At 38.0% G+C, this 18,852-nt stretch overlaps 1 protein-coding gene across 1 annotated transcript in view; it reads left to right on the top strand.

Moving 5' to 3' along the window:
* LOC131689037 (uncharacterized) overlaps window positions 1-18,852 on the top strand; it is a 273,415-nt gene that overhangs the window by 240,409 nt on the left and 14,154 nt on the right. Inside the window, exons 7-9 of the mRNA XM_058973787.1 lie at window positions 16,225-16,308; window positions 17,113-17,251; window positions 17,410-17,595. Coding sequence (XP_058829770.1) covers window positions 16,225-16,308; window positions 17,113-17,251; window positions 17,410-17,595 — 409 coding nt within the window. The remainder of the gene's footprint in view (window positions 1-16,224; window positions 16,309-17,112; window positions 17,252-17,409; window positions 17,596-18,852) is intronic.

The following is an 18,852-nucleotide window of genomic DNA, read 5'->3' as shown; positions in this document are numbered from 1 at the left end:
TAAAAGAATACTAAATTCACTTAACTGAAAGGTATTAATACATTTTTCACTGTAAAATTTTCTTGGCTATCGAATAAAAAGAAAAAAAGTGCCATAATTTAGTGCCATTTAATCAATTAGAGCTGGTACTAGTGAAAATGAGATAAAAATATCCAAGTTGAATAACCCAAAATCATGAAAATAAGAAAAGGTAAGTGTATCATGTCAAAGAACGAATTAAGCAGTTCATCAAGACTAATAATCTGAATTATTAAAATGATGATTAACAATTAGGATTTTCAAGAAATGAACGAAAAATCGTTTAAAATTGTTTAATATATATATATATATATATATATATATATATATATATATATATATATATATATATATATATATATATATATATATATATATATATATATATATATATATATATATATATATATATATATATATATATATATATATATATATATATATATATATATATATATATATATATATATATATATATATTAAAATATGTGCAACATTACTTGGCTTTGCATGTCTAGATCATTGACGACTCACCGAAGGCACTTCGACCACATTGGCCAGCTATGGCGGTTCTTGATGCTCCGGGGGAACTTACCAAGTTCCTAAGATAATGCCATACCTATTTCTCAGCGAATTCTTTACCGATTTTTACAAACTTGGTTTCAAATGAAAGGTATAGCATTCCCATTGGTTGCTGTTGAATTTCTAATTGATCCGACTTCCGGTTCCGGAATTACAGAATGATGAGTACGAACACGCAGCAAATCCCGATTTCAGCGTATAAGGTGATGGATGTAAAAAGGTCAAATTTTTTTTCCAAAAGGTTAGTACTCGGAAGATCACGTCGACTGTCGATTGGTTCTGAGCTCCATTTCGTTTGAACACGACCAATAAATGTTTCTGGGTTGCTATTAATTTCTTCTGATGCATAACCGGAGTACATATTAGGGTGGGGCATTGTTATATGGAAAAACGTAATCATAGCCAGATCAACCGAGCACAGCACTTTTTTGGTACCTTTTGGGGTCCCAAACAACTGTGCAAAATTTGGAGTCGATTGGTGTTGACCCGGCGTGGCGCATTGCGTTTGAAATTTGTATGGAGATTAGTATGGGAAAACCTACATTTTTGCATTTTTAATTCTACAGACTACAATTCTTCCTTTAGTATGCAAACAAATAGATAGAAGTATAGTCCAGGATATGCTGAACAACTTTGCCGAAGGATGTATGGTGTTAGAATGTCTCTAAGCCATGTTATAGCTGTTCAAAGCTCGACACATCGAATTAAATGCCAAAAATCATTTTTATTGCCAACACTGCGGGTGTACCAATGGTATTTCCTATAGCATTCCAAAATAACATTATATATTTTAGTTTTACTACATTGATATGTTTGGATGAATTATTCAAAAGCCTTAGCTCAATTTCATGAGCGTAGGTAGTTGAGCAATGGGGCGTAGTGAGGGGGGATGGGGGGAGGCTTTAATATGTAGAAATTCGAACTGAAATGTTGTCGAGTTGGAATGTTCAGATGAATTATTTCAAAACAATTACACAATGTCCTACGCATAATAGTAACGATGAAATAAAACATACTGTATCCCCTTGCCTTGACTTTTATCAATAGAAGTTACGTTACAGACTGAATCAATTGATGTCCAGTTGATATGTCAGAGGATTGCATTGATTATGTTTCAGTTTAATAGGCACTATGATTGATGCTCATTTCGATGCTGTTCGATCCCCTGAAGCAAAAATTGTTGTAGGGATCTGGCGGATTTCATGTTGAAATCCAGAAATTAGCTTCACGCCTCGTGATCGAACAGCATAGAAATGAGCATCAAATCATAATGCGTATTAAACCGAAATATAATCCTCTGACATATCAAATCGAAATCAGTTCATTCAGTCTGCATTGTAACTTCTATTGATAAAAGTCAAGGCAAAGGGATACAGCATGTTTTATTTCATCGTTACTATTATGCGTAGGACATTGTGTAATTGTTTTGAAATAATTCATCTGAACATTTCAACTCGACAACATTTCAGTTCGAATTTCTACATATTAAAGCCTCCCCCCATCCCCCCTCACTACGCCCCATTGCTCAACTACCTACGCTCATGAAATTGAGCTAAGGCTTTTGAATAATTCATCCAAACATATCAATGTAGTAAAACTAAAATATATAGTGTTATTTTGGTATGCTATATGAAATACCATTGGTACAACCGCAGTGTTGGCAATAAAAATGATTTTTGGCATTTAATTCGATGTATCGAACTTTGAACAGCTATAACATGGCTTAGAGACATTCTAACACCATACATCCTTCGGCAAAGTTGTTCAGCATATCCTGGACTATACTTCTATCTATTTGTTTGCATACTAAAGGAAGAATTGTAGTCTGTAGAATTAAAAATGCAAAAATGTAGGTTTTCCCATACTAATCTCCATACAAATTTCAAACGCAATGCGCTACGCCGGGTCAACACCAATCAACCCCAAATTTTGCACAGTTGTTTGGGACCCCAAAAGGAACCAAAAAAGTGCTGTGCTGAAAAAACGATCATTTTGCCCCACCCTAGTACATATTCATATTTTTCTGCATCAGATTCATCGTCGGAAGCAATATCATTCACATCTTCTTCACATCACTTCCGCTTTGCAAATCAGTTTCGGGATCGTCTGCTGTTGAATTTGCTCGAATTTCTTCCATTATTTCAGATTCTTTGAGACGATTGAAAACATGGGCATGTCGTCTTATAGCCATTTCAATTTTTTGTTGCTTTTAGATCCTACAATTTGATTAATTACGACAACTATTACACAAAGAATAGACAATAACGACAGAGTTAGGTTATGTTGTATTCAAATAATTGTCAAGTAGACCACAGTGAGTGAAATAAAAGTATTTGCCCAAAAAAATATGACACACGTCATTATCGTATGCTATTTTTACATTTCTCATAAAAGAAATGTATAGAATTCGCTCAAACTTTCAAGATTTTTTTCTTACAAGAAAAGGTAAAAAGATAAAATCAATCAAAACATGAAAAAAATTTCTTCTAATATGAAGATGAACTCATCAAAATGTTTTTTTTAGATAAATATTAGTGTATAAAACTCGTGGTATTCCTAGTAAATATTGCATGCACACCGGGCCTGCCAGGCCCGGCTTGCCTTTTTGTGCATGTAAAAAATTCAAACATAGCTGCGCTTCACTCCATAAATGAAAATTTCACAATTCTTTATTTTTGTTATAGATTTCAAAGCTACTTATCAAAATTTCCATGCCCAAGCTTATACTGCATACACATTTTTTGTAACTAAAAAAATGTAACGTGCCGGGCCTCTGAGACCCGGTTGCCTTTTTGAGGGTTAACAGTTTCTACGCAAGGTTTTCCGAGGTGCAGCTTCTTCGTGCAGAACTGGCACGTAGGAATTTGCCCTGGGTACGTGACTAGTGATGTATGGTGAATTAGAGCATCGTCCCTTCCTAACACTGTGAAGCTTAAGTAAGAGGGAATTGGCTTGGTCACACGCATTCTCACCACACGAACACCGTTAGGGATGCCCGGGAAAAAATTCCTCCATGTATCATGTGTAACGGAGTCTACTTATCCGTATTTTTGCAAGCATTTTTTAATCGCGCCGTCAGGGGTACGCGTAGCCAAATCATGGACCCGAACTTCTACAGCGCCGTTCTCGATGTATACGGGAATGCTATATTTAACATTGCCGCATTCGGCGGTGTGCTGCATGTTGTTTCGCGAGGCGAATGACTTGTTGTTGAACGAAATCAGCACGCAATGTTTGATATGATGCATTTGTAGGGTTTTCACTTCAGCCAGATTGAGTTTCATCTGCACTTTTAATAACTGTTCCACTTCCCGAATGGCTGGTCTTACGGGACATTTTGAAAAATCAACAGCAACACAGTTCGGCCGCATTTGGGTTGCTTTTTGCTGGGCACCGTCACTCATCACTAAATCGCACAGGTATAGGCTATTGTTATATGGACTGCTTGTGTGATAGGCACCGATTGATTTTTAGGTAGAATTGACTGTTTCACTTGCGCGGGACGATTTTTTGCTTCTGCTCAGGGCGAGATGTGAAGACAAACTGGTAACGACGGGTTAGAAACCACGAAAAATTCGTCGCAGTATAGAATAGTCAACGTTACCGATTTATTAAATTATAAGCAATGCTGCTCATAGTCGGCTACAAGGAGTACAAGTTGCTTATTTGACCAATCGTATTAATACAGCAAATGATAAATTTCCCAAATTCTCGGCAGCCCAGAGCAATTATTAACTCTTATTTATTTCTTATCTTCGGTATACACCGTACAGACACATTTTAAAACTATATAATTTTTATTAATAACTTATATCTATGCTTGGAAACGTTAAAATCATAAACTGAACAAGCTTCCTTAAATCTGCGGCAACATCTTTCCAGTGGATTATTTTGTCCATATGAAGTACGGTGTCTAGGGATCCACAAAAGAGTGGGGTTACGAAGAACACGAGATCGATAGCATAGACTCCGTTACAGTTATTTCTTGTTCCGAAGAGGCATTAATAGGTAGGTAACATGTTAAATCGTTATCGAGCGACCACAGAAGGCGTGGAAGGTTGTAGTCTCCAAAGACGAGAACAGTATCGGTGCTGCCAGCATTGTCTAGAATTGTTGAACGGCATTAGCGTGTGCGTGATACAAATCCGAATCAGTATTTGGCCTGAGATAAACACAGCTAATACATACAGATTGATTCGGGAGGGCGATACGCACGGCGATTTGCTCCAAGCGTTCAATTCTAGATAAGCTTAGCTACGAACCTGCAAGGTTATTCTTTACCGCAATTAGGACGCCACCACCTCGACGCAGATGACTGGTTGTTGAGTTGCGGGTACAGCGGTATATTACGTAGTTCGACGAGAGTTCAGCGTTTAATATGTCTTCGCGGTTTTCGTTAGGACAATGATGTCGTAGTCACTAGAAGAAAGCGCTAGATGGAACTCTTGTGTTTTCGTTCTTATTCCTCACGTGTTCTTGTAGTAAACACAAAGAAACTGCTCGGAATGTGCGGCAAATTCGGGAACAGGGAATACAGAATATGAAACAGGCGATGTAACTAGTTGGGAGGAGGGCGAAGAGCAGTGGAAGAAGTCATTGCTACTAAGTCGGGCGCATTCGGTTTCCAAAAAACCTTTCTGGAATGCTACTTCTCTTCGAACTCATGATAAGCAATCCCAACTGGCCATGTAAACGCAGTCATAGCCTTTTCTTTTAGATCCGTGGGCATGTCAACTTTGTAGGAGACAAAATTCAGTGTTATATGGTCTCTGCCACGAGGGCCAACTTGACAGTGATGTCCGAATTTCCGAGTTTATCTGCCGCTAGCTTGGTGATTTTTTCATCAGGAACATCGGGCGAAATTCCTGACAGATACAACTAAAACTTAATCTTCACGATTCACAGCGATGGATGGTGTCAATGAACCGGCGGCATCTACACGATAACGCTATTGGCACACTTAATGACAACTCTACCTTTCCCGTGATACATGTGGAGATGCTAAGGATTCTTCAGTCTCTATGAGCGACATTAGACTGCCCTGAAAAATGATGAATTTTCGAAAACTCAATCGGGCCACCTCTGAGTCAATTCTTGGTCCCACTAGGAGTACTTGCACCAAATTTGAAGCAAATCGAACAATTTACATGGAAAAATACCTACTAGCTCGTATCTTCGCCGCTAGGTGGCACTATATGCATCGTATTATCACTGTAAGTAAAAATAAGAAAGATAATTTAATTGTCTACAACTTTGTCGAAGGCTCCTAGTGAATCCAGCTTTGTTAAAAGAAGTTATTAAACTTTTAACGAAGTGATGTGTGATTCAGTTTTGCATGGAGCCTAGCAGTGCATGGTTTTGTATCAGTATTCGATTCCCACGAACTATACATTTTTGTGAAATAATCGTAAGATTTAGCTCAATAGTTTGTTTAGAAGAATTGTAGTACATAATACGAGTTATGTCTGGTTAGAAAATTTTAGTTCCACCTGTAACCACATAGCGGGCGCCAACACTAACTTTTCATAGAAGAGAGATAGAACATCGAGATGTTTTGAAGAATTATTGCAAAATTCCTGTTGTACAACTTTGTGAAAATCACCTAATTTCTAACGGCTCGACGTTTGCGTTACCGAAACAGTACCAACGATAACGTGGAATATTCAAACCGCTGGATATTCGCTTTCGCCAAGAAGATCTGTCCGGACTCAGTCCCAGTACAAAAAACGTACCGCGCCGCGTCTCCTCACGATACCGCGAACGAAATACCGTTTTCGATGGCGGAGTTCTCACTTGCTCTCTTATCATGCAAAAATATCGCCCCAGGGTTAGACAAAATCAAATTCAACTTGTTGAAAAATCTGCCTGACACTACAAAAAGGCGCTTGTTGAACTTATTTAACAAGTTTCTTGAGGGTAACATTGTTCCTCATGACTGGAGGCAAGTGAAGATCATCGCCATCCAAAAACCAGGAAAACCAGCCTCCGACCACAACTCGTATCGGCCGATTGCAATGTTGTCCTGTATTCGGAAGTTGTTCGAGAAAATGATCTTGTTTCGCCTCGACAATTGGGTTGAAGCACATGGCTCCCAAGCAACACGGTATGTTGATAAGCTGTTTTTACAACACCAATGTCACACATTAATTTGTGAAAATATTACTGCAGCAAGCGTTATTCAACTGTTATGCAATTAAAAAAGCGCAAGAGGCGGAGCTTATTCAGCTTTTTGCTGGTGGCTGCGTTTTAAAATGTGCACTCTACTTTGACAAGTTGTTCGTCCAGTGTCATTTTTGACAATTCGTTAGTAATGTCAATTTTGACAAGCTACAAGTTTCACAACTCTCACCTACCCTGCTCATTTATGTTCTCAATTCAAACGTTAAACGTCAAATTTGAAATTTGTTAGATTGTTTTCCTCTTTCGTTGCTATCAATTTATTCGCGTATCTATTCATAAGCTGATCAATAAATTTATAAACATGTTCTCAGCTTTTTGTAAGTTATGTGTTAAGAGAATTAAGAAAGTCGAGATCTCATCTCATCACATACAATACGACCAGAAATAAATCAATGAAGCTCGGTTTAAAATGACGAGGAAAACCGTGAAATCTTCTAACAATACAGTACCTTAGCAATGTTCGTTAAACATCTGCGCGAATTTCGATCACAATTTGTAGCAGAAAAATGAAAAAAATAATTCTGATGATTAGCTTTCCTCAGTATAGCGATCGCCCGATTAAATTATAAGACCGTATGGTCATCGTATTGTGCGCTGTTAGTGGATCGATTATTGAAGGCCATTTACGTATACATGATTTCGAATATTCTATGTTCTGTACTTGTGCCGCTGAGACTATAATCGGCTGAATCCATTGTGCCGACTCGAACCGAACTAGGCTTTTTCTTCGAGGGAGAAAATCAAAAATAATGATTTGACGTGCAATGTTTGAGTTGAGAATTTAAATGAACGCCTACCGCGATGTGAAAATTGAGACTGAAAGAACGGTTTGTCAAAATTGACACTGGACAGACGACTTGTCAAAGTGGGGTGCGCATTTGGGAACGCAGCCACGAACAAAAAGCTGAATAGGCAACATGTTTATTTGTTCCGAATGATGTACCAAGAATCATAATAACAACAAAGATTGTTGCAATAATGCTAGCGAATGCTTTGAAAACAACTTTGTCGAAATGAAATGAAATTTAATGTGTTTCATGAAATTGTTATGCAAACAAAGTATAAATATTATGTTCACATTTAAATATGACAATATCATTAATGTGGGTGAAAATGTTTCACCAACAAAATTGAATCGAGTAATCTTTGAAAATACTTTGGTATTTTTAAAGGGCCTTAAAACAACGTTGATATAAACTCAATAAATTTTGTACTTATTTTATGAATTATTTATCGTACGCAATGAACTGTGCTCAAATATGCTTTTTTGAGAGTAATCAAAAATTTGAAGCATATTAATGATGAAAATTTTGGGTTCCGATCAAAAAATCTATGCATATTAACTGTTCGTCGGTAACTTTTATCGAGAAAGAATTCATTCTATCAATAAATATGGCGGTTGTTTTTATATCTATTATGTTACAAACTGAAGTTGAGTAAAAGTTTTATAAGTGTATCCGGAATCAAATTCGCTGACAAGTTGAGTAATAATGTCATCTCCAGTTTACGCGATGATGCTTGCAACAAAATTGTTTTAGCTGTGCAGTAGTCACAAACACGTTGCAAAAAACGCTTTTAATCCACCTAACAGTGTGATGAGACATTTCTTATAACTCTTATCACTCGCTTCGGATATTATATCGTTTGAGAACATTTAGAACTTGATGTTTCGCGATGTTTTTGATAACACATACTACATGGGATAGTGGCAGGACTCAGAGAATCGCTCAAATCAGCATAGGACAATATCAGTGCTAGAAATCTCAAACCAAATCAATGGGAAAGCGAAAAAATGGCCCATAAAATAGACATACCAACGAATTATTGCTAATGCTCTGTTAATAAAATATTTAAATTGTGATGGGAAAACTGAATTTTCCTAAAGGGGTTATTTATTTATCATTCGCATGTATGAAAAAAGCCTTATGTTTACATTTGTGAGTATCGCCCTTTTCACAAAAAAGCGTTGAAATGAAATCGCAGCTCCTGATATCACGTTATCTCTGGAGTGCATGCTTGCATAGTTCCAAATTTTACTTCGACATCGACTTTTTCTAAAGGTGACTTCCCAGTACTATCCTTGATTTGAATTATTACCGCTAATCCTAATGCCAAAGAACAAATAAAAACCTCTCGAAAACGAACCGTTTGGGAAAATCATCATCATTACTGGAATTTTCATTTTCACGAAACTTTTCGATAGCCTTCCGTCACATGCGTTAATGCACTTGGTGCACAGTGCTCCGAAAATCTAGCGAAATCGTCTTAGGGCACCAGCGGGTCTAATTCAGAGCTATCTGCGCGGTGAGTTAAATCTGTAAAGAACACTAAAAATTATTTTCCATTCCATAATTTTCAGTTCAGCAATTCGAGAGATCGTACTCACCGCAAGCCATGAAAAATAGACTACGTTGTGAAGCGATGGTCACTATTTATTAAAAAATCACGGTTAAATAAAAAAATAAACTATTAAAAAATTTCAAATAGTTTATAATTTTCACAAACTTATTAGGAAAAATTGTTTAATAAGCTTTCGTAATATTGTGTAGGAAAAAAGCTGAAAATTTCAGTATTTTCTCTATCTGCCACATATAAACATTTAAGTATACCAATTAATTGGTATACGAATTGGAATAGGTTCGCCAAATTTTGGAAGAAGTCTATAAAATAACCTCTTGAAAGCTACCTAAAAATTGTTGTAGTTCGATGCAATAAAAAATCATATTTGGCAATTCATATTTGGCTGATACAATTGGGGTGTCAATGTATTATAATAGATATTCAGCATTCGAAGAAGTTTCTTGTGAACGAGTGTAGAACGACTTTGTTTCTACTTACTTGAAGTCAGCGGCGTAGCCAGAAATTCGGTTTGGCGGGGGTTTAGTGAAAATCGATCTTACTGTCTAAACGGCATAATTCCGAAACCATAATTTTTGAAGTTTTAAAATTATGCAGAATTATTTTCCAGAAAATAGTAACAAGGGTCGTGTCTTTAGCGAATTTGTTGCGACTTTATTGTAGTCATGAATATTAACCTGAGAAAATTCACAATAAATACTTCTTGGACGATATACCGTCAAAATTGTTTTATCAAATGATGCGCTGTTTAACGTTTGTAAAACTCATCGAAGATATTAAACCTCCGAAATTGGCGGTTTCAAAATGATGTTATCTTGACCTTAAATTACTGTTTTTAAACATTTGACCTATACATACAATTGGTCATACAACAAAAATCAAATGCTCATCAAAATCGATCAGAACCTGCGAGAGTCGAATGGAAATCGTCATTTTTCATAAATTTCTCTCTACATTCGGATAGTGTTATCCTCGTTATTAATCATATTACGTTTTCGTCTCAACTCGACGCATTCCCAAAATAAAAACCTGTTTTAATCCATCTAGTGGTGCAATTGTGCTTGTCTCATTTGTCCAGACTACGATTCCATGGCTGGTTATGTTCAATACAATAGTGGGAATGAATATTACATGTTCAGTACGATTTGAACATACATACAACGGATCGACAGCCACGATCTTGAGATACTATGTGATACTGAAACATCGCTTGAAACCAGCGGCGGATCATGGAGAAAGATCCGAGAGGTCCAGGTCCTGCCGAAAATTTTCAACTTGTTAAGAAATTTTAAGCTAGTTTTAATTTTAAAGTAGCAACCCCTCACTGCATACTCCCTCCGGGCCGGTATGATTGACGATTTTTAGAGTGATTGCATAACCTTTCTATATGAGAAAGGTAAAAATGTACCAAAGTCCAAAGAAGTCAATTTTTGTCAAACATCTCAATGTTTCATGCATTTTAAAGTCATTTGGCATCAAAAATACAAATTTGATTTTGAAAATTTTTCATTTCAGTTTATATGAGAATTTGCTGCTCTTCAACTCGTAACTCCGGAACCGGAAGTCCAATCAATAAAAAATTCAATAGCAGACGATGGGAAGGTTGTACCTTTCATTTGAGACTAACTTTGTGTAAATCGGTCCAGCCATCTCTGAGAAACAGAGGTCACATTTTTTTCCACATACACACATACATACACACACACATTTTCCGATCTCGACGAACTCAGTCGATTGGCATATGACACTCGGTCCTCCGGGTCGGGATTAGATTGCCGAATTTTAGAGTGAATGAGAAAGGCAAAAACATTTTTGGCAAATGTTGAAAGTTATGCATTTTTTTGGTGAGCAGTTCTATGTTTAATAGACATTAAATCAATTTTAACTTCGCTTCCTATTAAATAAAGACCCTTATTACAATACATTTCTACAAAAACGAGATCAATTTGAAAATAAATCTGAGGATTATGGTTGATTACAGAAGTCTGGAATTTTCTATTGGAATGTTTTCAGGCAGGAATTTGATATTGATGCAATTAGACAACTGTGAAATCAAAACCAATAGATCAGTTACATATCAGGACCCCATTCCGACAATTTATCAAAAGTCCTAATTATGTTAACAACAACAGGTTATCAATCCACGGATCAGATAATTGTTATTGTAATATTGAATTAAATCAGTCTGCATCAATAAATTTTCAACTTCAATCCAATATTTTTTTTGGGTGTTGTGGGGTGTTAAACCCCAAAACCTTCTCTTGGCTACACCGTTGCTTGGAGTTATTTTTTTCGCTTTTCATTTTCCGATATGTTTCAGATCGATCCGATGGTTATAAGTTAGAAAAATTGCAGTGAGAAGGTTCGCACAAATGAACATTTTTGTGCTGATAAGGTATCAAGTTCCTTCCAGACAACTTGGAAGTGTTCGGTGATTATTTCTAGCGGTTGTAGATAGTAAAATGAAATACAAAAGTCGTTTTATCGAAATAATGTTTAGCTTATTTCAATGGATTATTACTATATTGAACAATAAATGGGCGACAAAGAGTAATCAACAAACAATAAGCCATAGCTTTTAAAGTATTCAAAATAGATATTTAAAGTCTTTAGAAAAGTTATTCGCAAGAGTAAGAGCTACAAATTTGCTGAAGACATCATTTCGATATAATCACTTCCAAGAAAATTTGTGAAAATATCTCACTCATAGGGGGATTAATCAGCAAAAGCACAATTCCAGAAGAAAGGCCATATTACCTCCATTAAATTCTCCGAAGATACTATTGACCTAAAATAAGCCGTTTTGGCGTTAATAATTGATTATATGTTTTTGGTCATATTTCTGGCAATGGGAAATGATAAAAATCTTTCGTCCGCATTTAATGTTAAATATCTCTTTTGATAATAGTCCGATTTCTACAATCTATAGCTTGTTCGAAAGGTATTCGTTAAAGCTGTCTAAAAACATATAAATTGTTAATCTATATTGTCAATTTCGGCAAATAATTTCAAAAAACTGCAAAAAACGCCATTTTTACGCATTCAAACATTCATATCTTGAAAACTAAACATCAAAATCAAAAACAAATTAATAGCGTTCATACTGTTTTTTAGTTCTTTCATTTAAAATTGGTTTGGATAAGATCGGTTCAGCCATTGCTGAGAAACACGAATGAGAATTTGTCCGTTACATACACACACACACAGACACACACACACAGACATTGTCCCAAATCGTCGAGCTAAGTCGATTGGTATATAAGACTCGGCCCTCCGGGCCTCGGAAAAAATCTTGAAAGTTTGAGCGAATTCTATACATTTCTTTTATAAGAAATGTAAAACATCAATAATATGTGTCAAAGTTGATTGTTTCAGAAAACATAAGCACCACAAATAAATAACTAAGATGTAACGTGCAGCAGCTGTGTTTCACACATGCAACAGTCATGTTTTTTGCAATTCTGTTGTCATTGTAATGCAACATATAACTTTTGATGTTTTTCTAGAACATGTTGCAAGTGCTGCTTGGGCTTACTGTCAGATGCACAATTTGGCTTCCGCAAAGGCAAAGGGACGAACGATTGCCTTGCGTTGCATTGTACAGAAATCCAAATGGCCTATGCTAACTAACAAAGAGCAGATGGGATCGGACTTCTTGGATATTAAGGGGGCTTTTGACTCAGTTTCTATCAGCATTCTGTCAGAGAAGCTGCACCGATTTTAAATAACTTTTTGCTAAACTTCTGAAAAGCACATGCACTTTTCGCATGGCGATTTAATAACATCCCGATTTAGCTACATGGGTCTTCCCCAGGGCTCATCTTTAAGTCCCCTGCTCTAAATTTTTTGCGTGAATGTTATTGACGATTGTCTTGCCAATTCATGCATGCTAAGGCACCTTGCAGACGACAGGGTGGTCTCTGTTACAGGGCCCAAAGCTGCCGATTTGCAGGGACCATTGCAAGATACTTTGGACAATTTGTCTGCTTGGGCTGGGTATCGAGTTCTCCACGGAGAAAACTGAGCTGGTCGTCTTTTCTAGGAAGCGTGAGCCAGCGCAACTCCAGCTTCTACTCATGGGTGTAACGATCAATCAGGTCTTCACATTTAAATATCTCGGGGTCTGGTTCGACTCTGAAGGTACCTGGGGATGTCACATTAGGTATCTGAAACAGAAATGCCAACAAAGGATCAATTTTCTCCGAACAATAACTGGAACATGGTGCCCACCCAGGAGACCTGATCAGGTCATACCAAACAACGATATTGTCCGTGATGGAGTACAGGTGTTTCTGTTTCAGCTCCGCTGCGAACATACACTTCATCAAACTAGAGCGAATCCAGTATCGTTGCTTGCTCATTGCCTTGGGTTGCATGCACTCGACCCATACGATGAGTCTCAAAGTGCTGGCGGGCGTTCTCCCGCTAAAAAATTGATTTTGGGAACTCTCATATCGATTGCTCATCCGATGCGACATTCTGAACCCGTTGGTGATTGAAAACTTCGAGAGGCTCGTCGAGCTTAATTCTCAAACCCGATTTATGTCCTTGTATTTCGACTATATGGCACAGAGCAATCCTTCTTCGTATAATCCCAACCGCGTCCGTCTCCTAGATACTTCTGATTCTACTTTGTTCTTCGACACATCCTTGAAGGTAGAGATTCGAGGAATCCCGGACCATATACGACCGCAAGTGATCCCCAATATATTTTATAATAAATTCCGAGAAGTCGACTGTGACAAAATGTGCTACACTGACAGATCAAATCTCGATGGGTCCACTGGCTTCGGTATCTTCAATAATACTATCACCGCTTCATTCAAGCTCAATGATCCCGCTTCAGTTTACGTCGCAGAATTAGCTGCAACTCAGTACACCCTTGGGATCGTCGACACTCTTCCCACAGATCACTACTTCATCATTTCGGACAACCTCAGCTCTATCCAGGCTCTTCGTGCGATGAAGCTCAAAAAGCAATTCCCGTATTTTCTGGGGAAGATACAGGAGTCCTTGTGTACGTTATCTGAAAAATCTTACCAGATTACCTTTGTTTGGGTCCCCTCTCATTGCTCTATCCCGGGCAACGAAAAGGCGGACTCTTTAGCAAAGGTGGGCGCATTAGAAGATGACATATACGAAAGACCAATCTGCTTCAACGAATTTTTTAGTATTTGTCGTCTGAGGAAACTCAACAATTGGCCAACCTCGTGGAGCAATGGTGAACTTGGACGATGGCTACATTCCATTATCCCAAAGATATCAACGAAGCCTTGATTCAGGGGGATTGATGTGGGTTCAGGATTTCATTCGTGATAAGGTCCCGGCTTATGTCCCACCACAACACCTTGGATGCGCATTTGCGGCGAATTGGGCTTGCGGAAAGTAGTCTGTGCGCTTGTGACGAGGGCTATCACGATTTCGAGCACGTTGTCTGGGTGTGCGCCGGGTATGGTGACACCAGGTCTCAGTTAAAAGATTCCCTTCGGGCCCGAGGTAGACCACCCGATGTCCCCGTTTGGGATATGCTGGCAAATCGCGACCTCCCCTATATGTCCCTTGTTTATATTTTCATTAAAACGATTAATATCCCAATTTAGCCCCTCTCTTTTATTTCTCGTTTTTAGAAGAGCCTTGTGGAGCCGATCAGCATCAGAGTGCCCTTATGTGACCGCCGTCGCCCTTACCACGCAATTTAAAGCGAGAGCGACCCGATTCTCTGCAGGTCAGATGAACACCCATCAATCCGGTTCTTGACGTCTGGGTAGGCTGAGGCTCTAAGTCATGTCTCTGATTTCCTGTTTGCCTGAATGGGGCAAGTTTGGTCTTCATACCCTTCCCCATATCCGCCTACTCTCTTCTGTCTCTGATATAACTGCTACAACACCGATGATGGAAATAAACCACATTTGCATTCTTTATTCCTAGGTTTAAGATAGCTGTGGTTATATCACAAAAAAATTCTGTCCCACCTAGTATATCGAACTTCATTTCTAGTTTTAAGATAGCTGTTATTTTTTTTTATAAAAACTAAATTCCCCTTTCAAACTGTATTCTTAGTTTTAAGATAGCTGTAAAATTTAACTTATGTTTCCCCTTTTGTATATTAAACTCGATTCCTAGTTTTAAGATAGCTGCAAAAAAAATTCTAAAAAACTATTGTATCCCACTGTTGTATACAGTGCCGGCGGAAAGCGTGGGTAGTATGGGTAGTACTACCCACTCGAAAATAACCTAGTGGGTAATAACCCACTCGAAATTTTGAACCATTTCAAAAAAATTTAGGTGCGCAACGCATGTATCTCGCACTACACATATTTGAAAACATCGATGTACCACAATTCCATTTGCATAAACGAACGTGATTTTATATGAATGTAATGTAAGCGTGTGCATTGCGAAAAGGGAAATAATCCTTACTAATGGACCCCCCACCCTATGCTTTCTACCCACTCGGGCGTAAAGTGTTTCGCCGCCCCTGGTTGTATATAGCATTGCCTTTCTAGTTTTAAGATAGCTGCAAAAAATCCCCCTTGTTGTAAAATATTTCAAAATTGTAATCTCCTAATTTTAAGATATCCCAAATGTAAAAAAAATGAATTCGACACCGCCAAGCTAACGCAATTGTGCCTATCAAATAAACGAACTGAATAAAAAACAAAAAAACTTCCGTGAGTAACGATAGAAACTGTTCCGGTAATTCGTTGGGCGCACGTATGCGAAAAGAAAAAGTGAACTGTCAGAGACGAGAGCTCGCCTACTATGATTTTTTTTGCTAGTTAAAAAAACCTAATGACGAATCACCCTGTATTGCTTGACAGTTGCTCTTGTCTAGTTTCACGGACAAGAAATATTTTCACCAAATTTTATTTTTGATCCCTTCTTAAGAGATTCGTAATAGTAAACCAAAAACCCCGTACATAAATTCCAAAGTTCGGATAGGACATATTTTCACAAAAGTTGAAACCCAAACGCCCAATCCCTTCTTTATTCAATTAATGCTGACTACTGGGAAACACTTACCAGCCATCATGACGTCATAGCTAAAACTAATAATTAGCAATTCATCCTTTCCTCTCCACGCAGATTTATTGCTTGCTGTGTGTGATATCGCAGTATCAGGAATACAAGGCCGGCCGAGGTGGTGCGGAGGATGACTCTTTTATCGGGGTAAGTATGTGCTTATTCAGTATGACGACGAAGAAAAAAAACATTCCTGAACTTGCTATCTGTGCGAAAAAAGTCGGTCGGGGTAATTAGTTATATGATCCGTTATATTGGAGGTGGAAAGTTGTTTGAACTTTTTTTCCAGGGCTACAAAAGTGCCTAACTGAAGCGTTGTTTGCTTGGCGAAAAAGTTGAAAATAATTTTTACAGCGAAGGAGTTTCGATGAAAGTTGAACGCATTGACGGCGAAACGATTTCCCGCTGCTCGACCGTCTACAGATATGTACCTTTACAGTGCTTTTTTGAATCTTTAGCCTAAACGATAAAATTTCATATACACTTTTAATATTTATTTTTCTTTTCTCAAATTTCACATGGGGAAATATCGAATGAACCGCTAGTGACTAGCAGTGCTGTAGATAGATTTTCTTGAATGCTGTGAACACGAAACAGATCTTGGTTAATAGCGCTTTCTCCAAAATTTCTATTCAAAGATGATTTTGACAGTTGGCTTTTACGCCCTGATCCCAAGTTACCCGAGAAATCAGTAAATATGGGTAGTGAAATAATCAGCAAATCACATAAAAGCTTAATCGACAGTCGTTAGGCTGCTACACTGAACAACTTGTAGCTCTAATCCTTCCGCTCCAGTGAAAGTGAATGGACCCCAATAATTCCCTAATTCAAATGCTTTATGTTCCAATTAGTGAACGTTTTGTCTAATTGTCTGTAATAATCGTTCATTTCGGACTACCCCTTGCGGTTTCTAACGCTTCGTTGAATTTCTGTTTCTTTTCCCCCCCACAGTCCTTCAACATTCAGTACAGTCCACCGGCGGCTACTTGTCTACCCCAGGGGAAATCAATACGAAGTCCGGTGATGTGTCCGCACACGAACTGCACGCTGATACCGGAAGAGACACAGACGAACGGAACGATTCATGGATGTAAGTTTACGCTTTGTACGGTTGCTGCAACTCCGGATCAGATTTCGAGAGGAAAGCACAACAGCAATCCGAAACATTAGTTTCCATTTTATTTCGGTTACGATCCACCGTTACTTTTTTTTTGACTTTTATTCTCCTTTGATCGTATGTACTTGCAGGCCCAGCGATGGCACCACCAGTGAAATCTCCCTCGTCGTTCACTCGACAGAACTCGTTGCTGCTGAAAAAGCATGTCAAATTTAACCCCGGGGAGAAGGCGAAAGTATGCTGCAGTGGAATCATCCACCCGGAAAACATTCTGCCCAAGGAGGGCGGTCACATGTTGCCAATTGAATCGCTGCCCGGTAGGTGATGGGTTGAAAGGTTCGAACCATCGAACGAACCATGATCCATTGATTTTACAACGATTTCATTTGATTAAAGGGAATTCGTAATGTTTTTGTGCTCAGTATTGTCACTACTTTTCAGCTGGAACTAGGCTTTCATCTCAAGCTAATGTTGTGCGTATATCATTTTTTGAATCAAGTCCAACTATTCTCTTACACAATATTTACTACTCAGGGTAACCAAGGGAAATTTTCACACAAACAGATTCTCAACCTGCCAAGATTGAATCCATTCAGTTCAGATATGGACTAAACAGCTTATTCGCAACCATACTACTACATTTCATTCGGTTCAGGCAGTAGATTCACCAGTGGAAAATTGTGCCAACATAAGCAAACAATTGATTTTGTGGGTGCCAGCTGAATGATGAAAAACCAGATGGATTGATTTACGGTCCGAATGACTTTTTGGGTAATCTCATAAGCCAGTGCTCAGATCCGTGGCGGAATGTTGTACCATGGATTTACGATATGTACTGTGTCGTATCCATGTATATGCGAACTTCGAGCAAGAGTGATTAAAATTATGCTTTCGGTAGTTGTTCAAAAGCGATAGCTATGAAACAAATTTTACCGGAGATAAGAGACTATTGTCAAAAGATGAAGCATGTGCGTTCTTCGTTGTGTTGATTTGAACTACCATTCAGAACAGAAGGGACATTGTTCTGGTTAACCAAAGTCATTGAAAGACGAAAAAGATAAATTTAACCATATTCTTGTTTAGAGTAGATTCGCAAAATTTGCTCAAACTCGTGGATTACACAATTGGCCAAAATAACTGAAGCAGTTTTATGATAGTGTTATGACATCCATTTTATTGCCATCATTTAAAAGCCAAACTTTTACAATATATATGGCCAAAGAATGATGGAAAATTAGAATAATAATACTTTTTGCCTTTCTCATATAGAAAGGTTATGAAATCACTCTGAAAAACGTCAACCTAATCCCGGCCCGGAGGGCCGAGTGTCATATCCCATTCGACTCAGTTCGTCGAGATCGGAAAAAGTCTGTATGTGTGTGTGTATGTGTGTATGTATGTGTGTATGTGTGTTTATGTGTGTGTGTATGTGTGTGTGTATGTATGTGCGTATGTATCAAATAATGTCACTCATTTTTCTCAGAGATGGCTGGACCGATTTGCCCAAACTTAGTCTCAAATGAAAGGTGCAACCTTCCCATCGGCTGCTATTGAATTTTGGATCGATCGGAATT

This window comes from Topomyia yanbarensis, chromosome 3 (genome assembly GCF_030247195.1).
Source record: "Topomyia yanbarensis strain Yona2022 chromosome 3, ASM3024719v1, whole genome shotgun sequence".
Taxonomy (NCBI): Eukaryota; Metazoa; Arthropoda; class Insecta; order Diptera; family Culicidae; genus Topomyia; species Topomyia yanbarensis.
Note: the sequence above shows the minus strand (reverse complement) of the source record. Positions and strands in the feature narration are given on the sequence as shown.